We start from the raw sequence: 17,595 nt of genomic DNA, 5'->3' as shown, positions 1-17,595 counted from the left end.
AATCATGGCTGGTTTTTATAAACATAGAAATATTAAAAGCCATAGTTCCCCCCACATTTTAATGGTTTTTCTGTTTGGTAGATTGTGTTTCCAGGCAGATGTTTCTCTAGAATTGTGGGCTGCGGGGTCGCCAGACTGCTGTTGCCTAAAGTTTTTCTCTTTGATGTCTGGGAAGTTCCACTGAGCTCCTTGCCCTGCATGGAGGGAACTGTTCAGAAAGCGGTCTCTGGAGGTTTCTGTCCCGCGTCGCAGAAGATCACAGCTTGGTTACCAGTATTATTACGGAAAAGTGTGTGGGCTCCTAGAAGAGAAATCACACGATGCTTAAACTTGTGGGCCTGATTTATTTCACTCGCTGTATAGTCTCATGGTCCACCCAGCTGTTCCCCTTCTCAGTATCTTCTCGAGTTAAAGCCGTCTTGCTACAGAGATCTGTGCACACCAAAGTTTAGAGCAGCATAACTCAGAACAGCTCCGTCTTGGAAGCAGCCTGTGTGTCCATCACCAGGTGAACCAGTGGAGAAAGTGTGGTGTTTATACACCATGGAGTACTTCTCTGCCATAAAGAGGGATAAGTGGGAATCATCGATGCACATGGAGGCCACAACATTAAGTGAAGTAAACCGGATGCATAAGCTTAAATATCACATGGCTTCTCTTGTATGAGCCCAAACGACAAATAAAGAGTAGAATAAAAGATAGATAATAGGTAGTAGGGAGATCTTTTTCAAAGGGGATGGAAAGGAGATGGGGAAGAATAGTTGAAGAAAAAAAATGGAGTTAGAGCTTTTGCAGATGAGGTGGGGACCTAGAGTTGGAAGGAATGGAGAGGAGTGGGAAGGGTGGTGGGTGAAGAGAGACCGAAGATGTGTTGTGTACATGTACCAACTCCCCCTGGTAAATGTCGTCAGTACGTACTGCAAAGGTGCACTGATGAGAGAATGAAAATGAAGAGCAGGTGAAGGAGGGGTGGTAGGGAACAGGGGCAGACTCTGTGGATGTGAGGGGATGGGGGAGAGGGGAGCAGGTGGATAGGACATGCATGTGTGTAGACAGCTCTGAGAAGGGAATGGGAGGGTGCCAGCACCTGTGAACGGTTTCTGTCCACCGCCTGAACTACACCGTTGACAGCCATTCCTTCTGAGCCACTGTTGAAAGCAAACCATTTAAGCCCAAAAGATAGGACTAACTTTCCTTCTAGCTCTTTTATACCTTTTCAGAATTGGTTTCCATTTTTGTGTGATTCAGACTGCCAGGAAACGCTGGAAAAGTGAGTGGGAAGGAAGTAGGGTGGAGGAAGTGTGAAAGCCACCTGACCCTCTCATCCTTCCTTTAGGGCAAAGTGGAGCCTGTCCCTCCTGGTCCCGGAGACCTGGCCCAGCCCGGCTTCCCTGCCCGGTCTGAGCGCCTCACCGGCCACCCAGGTAAGGAAACAGAAAGAACAGGTGCGGCTGCGTGACAGGGCTGGGACCCTGCAGTCCTCAGCATCCGGGAGGGGACAGGTTTCAGGATTGCCCATGGGTACCGAGTCGGGAGGCTCCAGGCCCGGCGTGCATAGACCCTGTGCACTTGAAGCCATCGCTGGTGGGCTGGTGATTCCAGGATGACATAAAGGTGTGCACATGGGAAAGAGAGTGAGGAAAACGCGTGTATCCGTTCAGTGCACATGAGGGTTTTTTTCCAAATATTTTTGGTTCATGGTTGGTTGAGTCCTTGAATATGGAACCCAGAATACAGAGGAAAACCTGTGAATTCTAAAAGTTGTTCTGGACACTCACAGACTGAGATAAAATTGATATCTGTATTTCCTCTCAAGGAGCAGACTTCAGAGAGCCAAACTTCCACATCTGTTATATGTGAGTCATCTAGGACCCAGCATAAAGGTGACCTGAGCCGGGTGTGGTGTCCACACAGCAGTCATCCCACACTCTGGGAGGCTGAGGTAGGAGGATCGTGAGCTCAACCTGGGCCAGTGTGCTCGCCTCCTCCCTGTGAACGCTGCTCTCACAGGAAAAGCCAGAGAGCAGCTCAGCTGGGGGCCGAGGCATCCCAGGCTCTGCAGGCTGTTTCAGGGGACTGATGGCAGGGTCCTCTTGTGTCCCTGGCTGCTGTGTCCCCAGGCCAGTGTGGAGCGTGCTGTGCTGGAGCCTGCGGGGCTGTGCCACCTCGCCATTCCTTTCCTGAACTCTACACTCACTTCCTGGGGCCTCAGGCACATGCAGCATGCAGGATTCTTCTAACAGGATGAGGGGCACCTGCCCAAATTTGCCCTAGACTGGGTGCTGCCCTGCCTGGTTTCCATAATCCTGTACGCAGACAGAGGCCTTAGGTTTGGTCCTGTGTTTGAATCCGGGTTTCCAGGTCTTTGCAGGAGACCTGATGTTTAGAATAGAAGATTAGCTGTGCCTTTCCTCAACCTGTTACTTGGATCTGCTCTGAGGATGGATTGCTCTTGTTTCATTACCTCACTCAACATAAGCTGCTTATTTTTGTGTGACAGTTGCTAAAAATGCTCCACACGTTTCTTAGCAGCAACCTACGGGATGGGAAGTGTTTTACGTTGAAAGTGAGTGGGTTGGTAAGAGCTGGAAGTACTCTGAACAGTGTCTAAGAAATATTTCCTTACTGGGGTAAAAATATATAAAACAAAATTTACCACTGTAAACGCGTCTAAGTGTACGGTTCAGTGGCAGGAACAGCATTTGCGATATTGTTCAGTATCCCTGATATCTATTTTGAAAACTCTACTGGTGCCCCATACAGAGCCTCTGTACCCACTGAGCGATCCTTCCCAGTCCTGGGTGACTCTGAATGTGCTTCCCGGCTCTGGGAGTTTGCCAACTCCAGGCATCTTGGGAATTGCGCAGTGTCCCAGTCACCTTGTCCCTGGGACACAATACTGGACACCCACGACTTTGGGGGGTGGGGGAGCTGTCTTTTGGCTCATGGTTTCCATCCATGGTCATCCTCGGTTGGCTGCTCCAAGGCCAAAGCAGCATAGCGGAAGGGCCTGGCGGGGAAAAGCTCATGCCAACAAGGAAGCACAGAGTGGAGGGAGGAGCCAGGGACAAGAACACACCCTCGGGGTCACACCCTGGTGACCTTCTCTAACCAGGCCCCTCCTGGTAACAGCATGTTTAGCTACAGCACCCCATGATCCAGTCCAGTTCGAAAAGCCCCACCTCTGAATCCAGGCGCCTTTGGGGGACCTTCCAGATCTACATCATAACACATGGCTGGGAGGTTAAATAACTTGCTCAGAGGCCCGGAGAGTTTGTTCAGTGGTAGGATGGGGATCAAAGCTAAGTGCATCCAGCTCCAGGATTGGAGATTACTGAGGAAGGTCACCAAGCGCATGCCTTCAGATACAAGATTGCGAGACAAGTACTTTTTTATGTATTGTGTTTTCTCCTTTCTCCCGAGATTGTACCTGTGCATACCTGTGAGTGCACATGTGTGTGTGTATGGTACTGGGAATTGAACCCAGGGCCTTCACACTGAATTGCATCCCCAGCCCTTTTACTTTCCATTTTGAGGTATGGTCCTGCTGAGTTACCCAGGCTGGCCGTGACATTAGGATCCTTCTGCCAGAGTGTTGGGATTCTAGGCACATCCCACCACACCTGGCGAGATCATCCATTTCTTGAGGACACTCACACTGTCTCACTTTTCCTGAAGGTCCATTAAGGTTCTCCTAGAGCCTAGAGCTGTGTGTCACAGATATTTGATTCATGAGTTTCTGAACTCACATCTCGTGAACAGACCTGTGGTGTCCAGACAGCGCTCCAGTCTGCGTCCCCTGCACGTGGGTTGTTCTGTTTTTTTTAGCCAGCAAGGACAAAGCCAGCTAATGAAGCCCTCCCTTCCCCGCCATGCTGTTCATGCAAGGGGCAAGGTCATCTAGAGAATACAAAAGTTGAGCAAGTAGGCAGTGGGCTCCCCCTCGGTACTGCTTTGGAACTGGGCATGCGGTGATTCTTCCAAGCAGATTGTCTCACTCACCTGCTGCGAGGCCAGGCGTGCACCCCTCACCTGGCTTACAACCCTTTTCTCACGAAGTAACTGGTGTCCTCATTCTTCCTGCCTCTGGGATATGAGGTGGGCTCGTGCCTCTGCTGTGGTGGCATCCGCACACATCAGTGATGACCTTCACTGGCATCAGGTAGCAGCAAGCCATTGCAGTCTGTTAGATTTGTCATGATTTCTTTTTTCTCAATTTTTATTATATTTTTTCACTGAATAAGAAACACATTCATTCTGGGGGGTATTGGTATATAGATGCATGGCATCTTGATCCCTTTTATTTTCCTTCCCCATCCCTAGACCCTGTTCCCTTCCTGTCAAAGAGCCAGCTCTTTGATTCTTGATCCTTTGGATTGTTTCCCAGTTCCATTAATTTCTGCTCTGATCTTTGGCATTTCTTTCCATTATTTTTGGATTTGAATTGTTCTTGTCCTTCCACACCTTGGGAAGCATAATTAGGTTATTTGTTTGGAATTTTTGGAATTGCTATTTGTTTGGATTTTTTTTTTTTTTTTTTTTTTTTTTTTTTTTTTTTTTTGGTACCGGGGATTGAACTCGGGTACTTGGCGCTTGCAAGGCAGGCCACCAAACCACTGAGCTAAATCCCCGGCCCCTTGTTTGGAATTTTTTTATGTGTGCATTCACATCTAAGTTCTCTCAGAACTGTTTCCATTGTGTCCTATAGGTTTTGGTATGTCATGCTTCTATTTTCATTTGATTTCAGGGTCTTTATAAATTCAACCCCTGATTTCCTTGTGATACATTGACTACTCAGCAGTTTTTTGTTTGGTCTCCATGTGTTTGCATAGCTGCTGTGGCATCTTTTGCTGTTCATTTTTAGGTACATTCTACTATGATATTATGGTGTGCAGGGGATTCTTTTAGTGTTTTTTGTACTTAGGTAATATTCTTTAGGACTTGTCTTCATTACTTTTCTCATTACTGAGACAATACCCAACACCTAAAGTTAAAGGAGGAAAGGTTTATTTTGGCTCACAGTTTGTAGAGGTTTCAGTGTTTAATGGTGTGGCTCCAAGGCAGGGTGGCACGGCAGAGGGACATCACAGAGGAAAAGAGTTCATGAAGTGGAAGGTAGAAGGCAGCAAAAGCAGCAAGCAAGGGCAGCAGCCCTCTTTAGGTCCTTTGTAGTCTACCTAGGATATGCACCCTTAGGGTTGGTAGCACTCACAGCCAAGGTGGACCCACCTATTATCCCCACCCAGAACTGTGCCAGACCAGTCAGTGGACTAATTTAGTAATCACATAACCCTAACCCCAGCATCACACACTGTATATCCAGCCACCTCTGGTCAGCACCACCTATGACTGGATGAGGCTTTTGGTGGACATCTAAACACAAGCCACGACATGATCTAAGATGGTCTGTTTTGGAAAAAGTTCTGGGTGTTGTTGAGGAAATGTGTATGGTGTTCTTAGATGAAGTGCTCTGTAGATATCTATCCATTTGGAACCATCTTGTCTTGCTTTCTCATGTGTCTATTGTTTTCACACTGTGGGTTAAGGATCAGTAAGGGTAGAGAAATTATCACTACTGTGGAAATCTCCTTAGTTAGGTTTTGTCTTCCTAACTCCTTGGGTTTGTGTTTTGATGTTTATACAACCTCTTCAACCTATTTACTGTAATATCTGAGGTTCTTCTTAGTGTCCAACCTTCTAGGGGATTAATTCCTAACACCATTCAGAAAGGAGGAAACAAACTGTAATGTTGTTGAAGATATGATGACAAACCAGATAGTGGCATATAGTAAAGACCAATTAAAATCAACAACTATGCCATGATTCACAATAAAAAAGAGATTAACAATAATAATATTGTCCGAGACTACCCAGTTATTGACACACCATCTAGTAATAGCTACATCTATACTAGACCTTAACAAAAGAGCTGTGCAGTGGTAATGTAGGCACAAAGACCCAATATTGACATACAGTAAATATCTAATAAAAACCACTCCTCTAAGGGCCAGGAATTTGGTTCAGTGGCATCGTATCTGCCTTGCAAGCTCAAGGTCCTGAGTTCGATCCCTGGTACCAGAAAAAAAAAAAAAAAAAAAAAAAAAAAAAAACCCCCTCTACCTCCATGAACCATAGAAAAGAATTCAGCAGTAATAGCATAGATTCAACTTAAATAGCTAGAAATTTAAAAAGCTTAATAGTAAAAGTGGAGGGGGTGGGGAAAGGGAAAATGAAAGAAGTAAAATTTGAAAAGAGGAAGATGAGAGGAAAGGGAAGTAAAAATACAATTAAAGAGTGAAAGTTAATACAATTAGGTAAAAACAAATACAAACAAGAAAAAGGAAAAACTAAGAAAAAAATAGAATCAAAGAGCAAGTGACAAAAATAAAACAAATAAAAAAAAATCCCAAAGTCCAAAAGAGAAATGAGTCGAGAGTACTCTGCTGTGTGTTTGGGTGCATGGTCTCTGTGGGGCCTGTGGTTGGAATCCACCAGGTATGGGAGGGGATAGTGAGTCACAGCTCGGGCCTTTCTGTTTCCCATGCCCACTTTCTTCTGTGTGGATGCTGAGTCTTGCCCCCCTTTTCCCACTGGGTGCTGTGGGTCAGTGGTGGGTATCTGCCTTAGGGCTGTTCACTCCAGTGATTTAGTGTTTGTGCCTTCTGTGTGCCCCAGATCACTGCTGTCTCTTGTTATGGCCTGTTGGTTCATGAGGTATCCCCTTTGCTCTGGAGGTCCCTCTGTTCGTACACCCCAGGAAATGGTAGGTGTCCAAGCTGCAGTGTATCCTTGATCACATTGGCAGAAGGAAGCAGCAAACAACTTGTAGCTCTGTTCTGAGAATGGCAGTAGGAGGGGCCGAGGAGTCCATTGGACTTAATGTCTGTACTTTCAGGCCCAGCTTCCTTAGAAAACCACATGTGACTGACCTGGCCTCTCAGCACAGAGGGTGGAACTACTGTGTCCTTCCTGGACTGAACTTGCCACTGCTTAAACTCCTGAGGGCATCTGTCCCTTCTCTGTGACTGTCTTTTGTGGCCATCTTCTACCCAGTCACTGTGGTAGTTGACCCGAGAGACCCTGAAATGAAGTTGTTCTGTGAATTCTGATTCCCAAGGTAGCTATCTCAAAATAGTGAACCCCTTGCCAAAATGGCCCCTGATACTACAGATCCCCAGTAGGACAGATGCTGCAGTGGAATTCTCCAGCTCCGGCCTCCCATGTGGAAGGAGTCACTGTGGTAAAGCCCCACACTGTATTTGCAGCTTACCATACTGAGGGCTGTTCTTGGGGTTAGTGTTGCCAGTCCATTGTTTCTCCCTGGGGCTGCCCACCCTCTGTGGACCCTGACCTTGTGTTTCTGGGAACAGGACCTCTCTAGAAGCCAGGGTGAGTTTTCCAGCCTGCTTCGTTCTTTCCTGTGTTGTCTTCAGTTTCTCTGCATAGTTACTGGTTTTCTTGTCAGCTTTTTCTTGGTTCCTGGAGCTCTACTGTTTTTCAAATAATTGTTCTTTTTTTTTTTTTTTAGATTATTGGTACATTTTAGGTATACAGTACAGTTACATTCATTATTGGGATCTTGTACCTTTACATGACAGGTCTTGTTTCTCATTTTTTCCCCTTATCCCTGCTTCCCTTTGCCCCCTCTTCTCCTCCCCATTTACACTTTATTTCCATTTTTTCATTTTCTCTTTTCCCTTATTACCTTTCCCCTACCCTTCCCACTTTAGCCCTTTTCTTCCTATTTCACATTGTCAATTATTTCATTAGGATCTTATGTACTATTATAGTTTTTCACACAACTAATTGTCTCCATTTCAGGTCTTGGAGAGAATGTATTTTGCTGCCCGTCTTTGCCATTTTGAATCTCTTGTCTTGATTTCTTTCCTCCATTTTCTTCAGTGTTTGGGTGACTCCCTGTTTAAATTAGATTCTTAAACTAATAAGAAGTTGTGCTTTATACTTTACCCCACTGTATGCACCTAACTGTCCTATGAGCTAAGCATTGTTACTTCCAACTGTACAGGGAGGAGGTGAGACCAGGGGTGGAGTTGCACAACCACACCACCATGAGCAGCAGAGCTGGGGCTCAAACCCAGGCTGGTGGGCACCAGCTCTGAGCCTTGTGTCCCTCTGCTGTCCTGCTTTGGGATCAGCCCTCTTCCTCATGCAGATCCGCAATATTGCTGATGAGGATCACAGATCGAAGCCCTCCAGCCCCTTCCCGTCCCTTGCATTGCAAGGACTCCTTCCTCTCTGCTGTGTCACGTGTCTTAATAAGGAGATGAGAACAAAACGGGCGTTGAGAAGCATGCATTCTGTCTTTGCCTGGCGTTGGGCAAGCGGTAGCCCCCTCCCCCATCTTATTTGGGGCAGAATCCAAGCAGCCGTTGCAGTCCTTTGTCATGTCTCGTCTCGGCTCTTCTGGCCGGGCCTTCCTGGTGCTCTGACAGCTCACGCCACTCTTTTGTCTCGTCCCTTTGAGCAGATAATTGGACTCCATTGATGTTTCTTGTTTCCTTTGGCCATCAGGATGCTCAAGGCTCAATAGCGGGCTTTATCCCTGCTGCTCCCTCCATCCTCCCGGTGGGCTTGCTTTTCATCTGCTTGCTCCCTCTGTCATTTCCCTGTGGCATCCATCTGTCTGTCTGTCCGTCCATCCATCCGTCTGTTCATTCGCTAAATAAGCATCTGTCACTTGTAGAGCATCGTGCCTGTGATTACATTCCGTGTGGCCAATTGCTGTGAGCAAGTATAAATTCTTCTTAAATGTGGTGGGGTTCAATTTAGAAATAAGTAATTCTTCAGCTACATATCAGTGATGGAAAGAATCTTTAACTTTCCCTTGGTAGGAAACAATGGGTCTCTTCTCCCCTAATGTGTGAAATTATTATCATTTTTCCACTGTATTATACTGTACCTAAACTAACCTTCAGGCAAGAACTGCAGTGAGCAAGTGTGAATCAGTGCCTAAAATCCCAGTAAATAAGACATGTCGGGAAGTGTGGCTTTTCTAGATAATCTCAAACTGTGTCCTCAGTGTGAGACCTGAGTGTGGAACCTTTCTGGGTTGGCTGGAGAGCCCCTTGCTACTTGCAAGCACAGGGAGCCCAGGGCTGGCCAGGGCTGTGGTGCCTGTGTGCAGGGAGCCTTGCCCTGACAGACCCACGTGTTGGGGTTGATCCTGGTCTGGGGCCCAGGGCCTGCGCCATGGAGGGAGGTCACCAGCTCCACTCGACCCTGCAATCCCTTCTCACCCAGCCCTTTGATAACAGTCCCAGGGGAAGGAAGTCAGCACCCAGGTCCTCGGCCCTCCTGTCTTCATGTATGTGAATGTCCAGGAGCCAAAAATACCTTTATGTCAGGCAGAGCAGCGCACACCTATAATGTGAGCTTCTGGAGGCTGAGGCAGGAGAGTCGGGAGTTTGTGGCCTGCCTAAGCTGAGTCTTCATCTTCGGCCACCCTGCTTCCTCTCAGTGGCCCCTTGTGGCTTTGTACCTCCCTCCCTGACGCCCATGCATGACTTTTCTTTCTAACTTACCACATACATATCTGCCTTTACAACTTGTTTCTAGGTTGCTTGAGTCCAGGTATTGTGCTTTTATTTTGAAATCTTTGTTTTGTAAGATGGCAAGGGCCTTGGGTTTGCTGCTAAGCCTGAGTAGGACTCACAGCTCCGTGACACTGTGTGAGCTGCAGGGCCTGGCTTCCCAGTCCGTGGGGTGGTATGCCAGCTTTGAGTGCACGGCTGTGCCGGAAGACTGGTACATGCAACCCAGGAACACTGGCATCTGGCCACAGTCCACACAGCTCCTCCCCCGCCAGTGTCCCTGTGCAAACCCCTCTCTAACCGGCATGCCTGGTGAGGGGCAGGTAGGGCCAGCGTACCAGGGACAGTAGTACTAAACCCTGCTTTGCTGCACACTGCTGTGCCCTTGGGATGGACATGCGCTCTTCCTTTTTGGAATTCAACAGTTTGGCATTTATGCACCTGGTGGTCTCACCCGGGGGCACCAGGACTGGAGATCCATTGGGCTCCAGGGAGCTCAGCTGCTTTGCCCGGCTGCCGGGAGAGCCCACAGCTATGGATGGAGGCTAGCGAGGCCCTGCTTGTCCTGCAGTATTTATCAAGTGCCTGCTGTTTGCCAGACATGTCGTTAGGCAGTGGATGAGGGTGAAAGAACCTACATGTTCAGGCTTCTAAGAAGCAACATGTTCAGTGACACGGGAGATCAGTAAATAGAAAATCTAACTTCGAGTTGGGTGAGGACAAAACTGAATACAGTATGAACATGTGAGAAGAAGGCAGGGTGTCCACCTTGGACTCAGGGGCTTCTCTACTCCACATCTCGGAGGCTGAAGACTGTACCTCAGTTTCTTTACCTGAAATCTGGAAAATTCCTGCTGGGCTGCTGTAGTAGGAAGATGAGAAATGGCTTGGGAAGTAGCCTGAGCTGTGAGATGCAGCTAACATAGGATGTGGCAGCCTCGGGGCTGAAAAATGATAGCTCTGTAAGTCAGCGTCATTAATAACTGAGTCATTACATGGAGAAAAACCATGCCACGCGTATTTCCCTCTGAGTACACCCTGCACCGTCTGCCCCAAGCCGACTGACTGCACAGGAACCCAACTCTGAGGACGGGAGTCAGAGATGCCACTCACGATGTGTGGATTTCTCCTTATTGAAATACCATCAGCATGAGCATGACAGGCATTCAGCTAGGAATGGCCTTAGTCACTTTGGGCTACTGTAACAAAATGCTACAGGTGCACAGCAGCATTAACCTGTCACACCTGGGGCTGATGTCCTAGAACAGGGCCCCCAGGGGCGTTGCTGGGTGGAGATCTGCTTCCTCAGAGACACCTGCTGGGCTTTCACCAGGTGGCAGGGCCAAAAGCACCCAGGGGTCCCTCATACAGGGCTCTAATGTCCATCCTCTCTGAGTTCCCCCACGCTCCGCTTTTACATTTCCTCTGGAAGTGAGATTTCCACATGATTTTCAGGGTCACTAACATCAGACAACAGCGGGAACTATTTATTCCCTGAGCCAGCTCCATAGATGGTACAGACCCGTCCTTCCAGGAACCTGTTCTCACACATGCAGGCCCACAGGGCTGGCTAGCAGGCAGGTGGGGAGGGGACAGCGCTAAACTCCCGCGCATCCTGACCTGGCCACACTGCTCTCCCATCTGCTCCTTCATCCCAGGCCCTGGGCCTTTTCCTGGATCATCAGCTGGGGAGTGCAGGGTGATTGCCTCCAGGTGCCTTGGAATTTGGGCTCTTCTGAGAGCTTCCAGTGCTCTCCATGACGGCTTCCCATAAACAGAGTTCTCCTATTAAATCTCCGCTCTCTGCCAGGTGGTGAGCATGACTATTCTAGGAGAATCGCGCATAGCCTGGGAGCTTCATTCACTCTGCTCAGGGCCGCACAACGAAGCTCCTTTCCTTACTCTTCTCACTTCCTGAGTCCTAGGATCCTCCCTGCAGCTTCGGGTGGTCCCTTTCCCTTGGGAATCCAGTCTTTCACTCCTACAGGATTCAGCCTCCCCCACCCTCTCTGTTCCTTGTTACCCGACTGACCAGGAGTAACTTTTAACTCTTTTCATAGAAGGAGTTTTTTTTTTCAAACACAGTGAAATAAATTTCATACTCTTCCTTGCTCCATTCTATTTAGTATTGTGATCTTTTTCCAGCGCTTAAGGCTTTATTCCATCTAGCTGACAGGAATTATTTTACATTTACATATAAATATTTCAGTGAAATAAATCAGACATGTTAAGTATCACACGGTTTCTCTTGTATGAGTAACCCAACATATAAATAATTTAAAGAGAAGAAAAAACATGACAGAAAACAGGGAAATAGACAATCTAGATTAGAAGAGGATTTGGGGGAGTTGGGAGAGTGGGACGGGAAGTAAAAAGCAATATCAGTGTGCAGTGTGCCAGTTTCCGACAAGCATGCACTTACTATGTTTCACGAACATACACCAATAAAACAGTTGTTAAATGTACACACGTATGGGGTACCATGTAATGTTTTCATACAAGCATACGTTGTGTAATGTTTGTCATTTCATTGTGGTGTGAACCTTTAAAAATACGGTGTGCTTTATGAATTTGCATGTCATCTTTGCCCAGGGGCCCTGCCTGGTGATCTTTTCTGCATCGGTCCGATTTTACTCCGTGTGCTGGCGAGGTGAGTGGGCAGGAAGTCTTTTCTGTTTCCTTAACATCTCTCTCCTGACACCTGAATGACACCAGATATGTAGTCTGTGCTCAGTAAATATTTGCTGGATGGATGGAGAAAAATATTGGTTAAATGGATAGATTTTAAACGTATAGAGTTTAAGCACATGGAATCTTAAGAGTGGTGATGCTGAATGTGATGATAAAGATTCCAGGGCATCTCATTTCCCTTTAAAACACGGACTTTTTGAGAGCCCAGTGCCAGAGTGTGGCAGACTTTTGGACCCTAGCCTGAATTTGCCTTTTTCAATGCCAGTATTCTTGGAATCACATTTTTAGTTTTGATGGAAAGTGAGAACCTTCCAGAATGACAAGTTACTTATTTAGTTTTTTGTACCCAGCCTCCTGCCTGATTTATGGTGTAATCGAAGAATTAGGAGTTGAAATCAGAAGGTAGAAAAGAAGCAGGTTGAATTGCTCAAGAAGACTCAAGATAGATTGTCTTTCATTCAGCCTCATGGAATGATATTTTTCAGTTTAGGTTTCTCTCTTCCCTTCACCCCCAGCATCTTCTAAAATTACAAGTAGAAAATGGTGTCACTGCATCTGTGCCTTTAAAATGTAATTTGTATTACAGGTCCTGGTTTCCTTCACAGGCAGGCTCAGCCTTTGTGGTAGTGGAAAATTCTCTCCTGTAGACTGTGGTGCAGGGTCCCCACAGACTTAGGGACCAGCAGAGACTGAAGTCATTCCCAGTGTTCCTCACAACAGTGGGGCAGGACGAGATTGAGAGTGGATGCTTTGCACACCTTACCAGCCACACGCTGAACATTGGATACCTGGTCTTACGAAGTCACGGAATAAAAGGAATTACATTATTTTTTAATAGAATTATTTAATAGCTCCCTAAAACATAGATTAAGAAAGAAAACTTACTGAGATCAGAGTGATGAATCATTATTTGTTGCTTTTCTTTTTCTTTTCTGGTGGTATTACAGAGGTACGGGTATCTAGCCACTGGACTATCTGCATTTGATTCTGAAATCTGCCTTAGACTTTAGCCTGCACCCCTGGCCACCCCTGGGGAAGTAGGTGTTAGCTGTCTGTAATAATAGTTCGACTTTGTACACTTACAGAAATTCTACTCCTTGACCCTCCACGGGCAGTAGAGCTTTACACAAAAAGGATACAGACTTGTATTACAAATTCTTACTTTTGTTAAGGAGAGGAATTTGTGTTCCTGAAACTTAGCCAAGAGATTGAGCCACCTTGTCCTGGATCTTGAAGAAGCATCACCCGGAGGACCCCTGTGAGCCAGACCGGCGTCACACTGAGCCTCGTCAGCCCTGGAGTTTGCCGAGTCTTACTTTGCCTCCCACCAGGTCCTTCCCCACAGCAGAGGTCAAATACCTCTTCTGTAGAAGTTCCTCTTGTTGTTGTTCCACAGCTAAGCCCAGAGTCGCCACTGTTCACCCAAGGCACATTGCAGCCCGACTTGTGTGATTCAAGCCCTGCTCTTGCTGCTGTGAGTTCCATCCATGGCTGGCTTTTCTCAGTTCTGGTCATGGAGGAAGCCAAGTTTCAGAGGCCGAGGTGAGAAGGAAACTGGTGAGAAGGTAGCCCCATGCTGGCAATGAGGTTGCTCTGAGGGGCACCCCCTGTAGGGTTGGGGTGAGCAGACTTGTGCTCATGGGAGACCTTCTGTCCAACAGAAGGGGCAACCATGGGGCCTTTGTGGGCATTATAGTTTAGATCTTCATTGTCCCTCCAGAGTCTCCTGTGTGTGGAAAGTGACTGGATAATGGGCACCATACTCATCTGTGGATTCATCGTGGATGAGTTCCTAGCTCATTGTGCTGTTAGGAGGTGGGCCCTGGTTGGAGGCGGTCACTGGGCCCTGACCTGGAAGGGTGCATTCTTGTCCCCGGGTCCTCCCTTCTCTCTCTGCTTCCTGGGCACCGTGGTGTGAGCAACTCTCCTCCACCAGGCCCTTCCAGCATGCCTTTCTATCCTGGAGCCAGCCCACCATTGGCTGGAACCACTGCAAGCAGAGAGAGGTGAAAAAAATACACCTCTCCTCCTTTATGCTGTAGGTGTATTGTATCCCAGTGACAGGAAGTGACAAAAAAGTTGGTGATCATGTAGTGAACGGTGAAGGCAGCATCCAGTGAGCAGGCTCCTGTCCATGGGGTCTGAGCCAGTGTCACTGGATTCCACTGAGGCAGGTGAAGGCAGAGATTCCTAAAGCACCAAGTGGGTTAGCAAGACTATGACTATAACTGATCATGCTTGAAGATATTAACAAATCCAATTTTAAACCATTTTATTTCTTAAAAACACTTTAATTGTGGTAAAACACTCAACATAAAACTTAGCATCTTAAACCTTTCTAAAAGTCACACAGTTCAGTGGCACTAAGAGAGTCACATGTTTTGCAGCCATCCCCAGCATGCATCCGAAGAGCTCTGTCACCTTCCTTTCTGAAACTCTCCACACCGAAGGCCAGCTCTCAGCTGCACCCTCCCTCTGGCCACACCCGGTCCACTTCCTGCCTCTGCAGTGTGATGCTAGGGACCTAATGTTGTATTTGTGTTTTTACTTGCAGTTGTGATGAGGCAGTTTGCTTTTATATTGAATCTCTTAGAGGAGAGTACTCTAACAGTGCAGTGTTCGATTTTCTTACTCTGCATATGGAAGAATAAAAGCAGTTCACCAGAATGCACTGAGCAGAGAAGATATGTGGGTGTGGTTGTGCAGAGGCATTTCTGCACAACGTTAAGTTACCTTTGCAGGAGGCTGTAATTGGCTAGACGTCAGGGGGAGCAGCTTGGCCTTCAGTCTTCCACGTCTGCACTCATAGGAACTTCACACCTGTCTGACTTTCGCACTGCCTGTTTTTTTATTTTCACACCACTCTTCATCCATGGCACACAGCCTGGCTCATGCCCTTCACTGTGGTACAGTGTGTGTTTTTTCTGTGGAAGTCACTAGGAAAGGGCGGAGGGAGGAGGACCCAGGGAAAGCGCCGCCCAGCACCGGGATCCTGGAAGCATCCAGAGATTTGACCTGTGTTGCCTTTAATCCTAATTAACACAAAGGAGACGCTAGATGGTGCTGTGAACTAGGAAGTTTGTGGTCCTCCACCAGAAAGCAAGGGCTCCCTCTGTCTCTGTTCCTCCTCTTCACCTTTTCCTGGTCTGCATACCCTGCTTGGTTCCTCTGGTCTCTAAGCCACTTGCAAATCTGTGTCAGAAAGAAACCAGGCTCCCATGCTAATGATGGTGAGACAGGAGAGATGTGAATTTGAGATCCCATGAGCTCCTGGATATTTGGGGCCGAGTCCATGCCCAGCTTTGTCCTGGGCTATTTAAAGAAAGAAAATAACTATTAATAACTTGATGGACAGCTGTGTTGTCTGACCTATATTTGGGCAGTAAATACATTCTTACAGATCTGTGCCACATGAGGTTTTAATATAAAACCATTTCCCATTTCCCTTTGGGTATCCCCTCCAGAGGGGAAGTTTGGGGAAGATGTTTTTGCACAAGGTCAGCATGGAGTAGACACTTAGTGTAAACACACACTTCCAGGGACACTTGTGTTCCTTGGCAAAAAAGCTTTCCACAAGTGGGTGATTACTGATCCTCCTGGATTCCTAGGACTGGAAAAGAATTTAGCAGCTGGTCACATGTGGGGAAACACAGGGTCCTCACTGAGATGGACTGGCTGGTGGGACAGAGCTGAGTGTGATTCCAGGAACAGCCTGCTCTAGCAACTGAACGAAGACACTTGGTGTAGCATAGGAAGCATCTTAACTAGAGTCAGCCCCTACAAAGTCTCGTGTGGGCTTTTGATTTTTGGTCTACATTAGAATTTAAGAAAGCTTAAGAACAGTGTGATAACCATAGTGACTCTATCATCAAAATAGTTAAAGTGCTAATTATCCCCATGGTACATACCAAAGCTGACTCTCTCGGAGGGCATTTTTAGACCCTTAAAAAGTTTTACTTTTGCTCTAATGGCTGTGGAAGGTTTGAATTGAGGCACCCAGATATGCTGGCTGGATTTGCATCCTGAAAATTATAACCTGCTCCGTGACTGTAAGCAGAGTAACTGGCTTTGTTTGAAAGACACCTGATGAAATGCACTGGAAGGAAAGGAGCTGTCAGCACAGCCCCACTGAGGGGCGTTAAGGCACCGTGGGGACTGTGTCACTTCTCCCTCTTGGTGGCCACTCGCCTTACTCTGCATTGTTATCAGTATTGCTTTGCATTGAGCTGGGTGTGTAGTGCATGTCTGTAGTCCCAGAACTGTGAGGCTGAGGCAAGAGGATAGCAAGTTCAAGCCCAGCTTGAGCTACTTAGTGAGACTCTTGTCTCACAAAAAGGAGAGTGGAGGCCTGAGAATGTAGCTCAGTGTGGAGGCCCTGGGTTTAATCCCAGTACCAGCAGAGGACGACCCAGAAATGTCCTGCTTCCCTGAACTGGAACGAGCAGAAACCAGAGACATTGGGGGTTTCCACCCCTGGGGTACAGCAGAGGGCTGTGGGGTATAAGAGAGGGCTGGCTGAAACACCCAGGAGAAGTACCTGCCAGTGAGAACCAGCTGGGGAATCGGGTCGTGTTATTTTCTCAGGGAGACATGGGCCAGAGCCTCACTTCCTAAGGCAGGACAGGGGTGGAACAGGTCTCGAGTTCCGCCGGCTGCACCCTCAGCACCCCCTCCTCCACGCAGCAGCATCCCGGGCACTGCTGGCACCCTGCATTCCCAGGACTGGCTCCGTGGCCCTGGCGGGCTCGGTCCTTCACTGGGATTGGTGCTGCTGCGGTCACGTGGGGAGAGTGGCACCCTGGGTATTTACAGAGCTGAGTTTAAGCTGCCCTGAACAGAGCGGCTGATGGGGGTGAGCGTGAGTCCTGGCCTTGGCAGAGCCCAGCTGGGGGTGCTGCGCCGACCGTGCTTTTGCTTTCCCTCAGTGCCAGCACTGCAGAAGGGTCTGATTGGCCTGCTTCCGGTTCCCACAGCAGAGTGGGGACAGTCCCCGCCAGGGTGTGGCCCGCCCAGCTGGCAGTGGGGAGGAGGCAAGGAGGTGGGGCCTGCGGCCTCTCCTGGGACAGCGGATGCACCCAAGTTGACTTGGCACGCAGTGGCTTTGGCAGCTCTGCCATGCTGTGATGTTCCGGAAGTGCTGTCGGTCTGGGGACTCAGTACACGCTGGCCACTAACACCCTCTCCACTCTCGCCCTGTCCCCTGCAGAGGATGACCTGGACCTCGAGGCACTGGTGAACGACATGAACGTGTCCCTGGAGGGCCTGTACACGGCCTGCAGCATGCACTCGGACACTGTGCCTCTCCTGCAGAATGGCCAGCAAGCCCGCGGCCAGCCTCCTGCCCCTGCCCCCA

The 17,595-nt window shown here is 48.1% G+C and overlaps 1 protein-coding gene and 1 pseudogene across 1 annotated transcript in view; one reads left to right on the top strand and one right to left on the bottom strand.

The window, feature by feature from the left end:
* Nucleotides 1–620: 620 nt before the first annotated feature.
* The window catches only part of Grb10 (growth factor receptor bound protein 10), a 59,388-nt gene continuing 42,413 nt past the window's right edge, over nt 621–17,595 (top strand). Inside the window, exons 1-4 of the mRNA XM_033764935.1 lie at nt 621–1,424; nt 12,144–12,201; nt 13,639–13,784; nt 17,449–17,592. Coding sequence (XP_033620826.1) covers nt 13,730–13,784; nt 17,449–17,592 — 199 coding nt within the window. The 5' untranslated portion in view covers nt 621–1,424; nt 12,144–12,201; nt 13,639–13,729. The remainder of the gene's footprint in view (nt 1,425–12,143; nt 12,202–13,638; nt 13,785–17,448; nt 17,593–17,595) is intronic.
* Nucleotides 12,099–12,213, bottom strand: LOC117286617 (annotated as a pseudogene).

Source organism: Fukomys damarensis, unplaced genomic scaffold (genome assembly GCF_012274545.1).
Source record: "Fukomys damarensis isolate Sample0158 unplaced genomic scaffold, DMR_v1.0_HiC HiC_scaffold_17, whole genome shotgun sequence".
In the NCBI taxonomy this organism is placed as follows: Eukaryota; Metazoa; Chordata; class Mammalia; order Rodentia; family Bathyergidae; genus Fukomys; species Fukomys damarensis.
The sequence above is the reverse complement of the archived record's forward strand: the minus strand, read 5'-3'. Positions and strand labels throughout refer to the sequence as shown.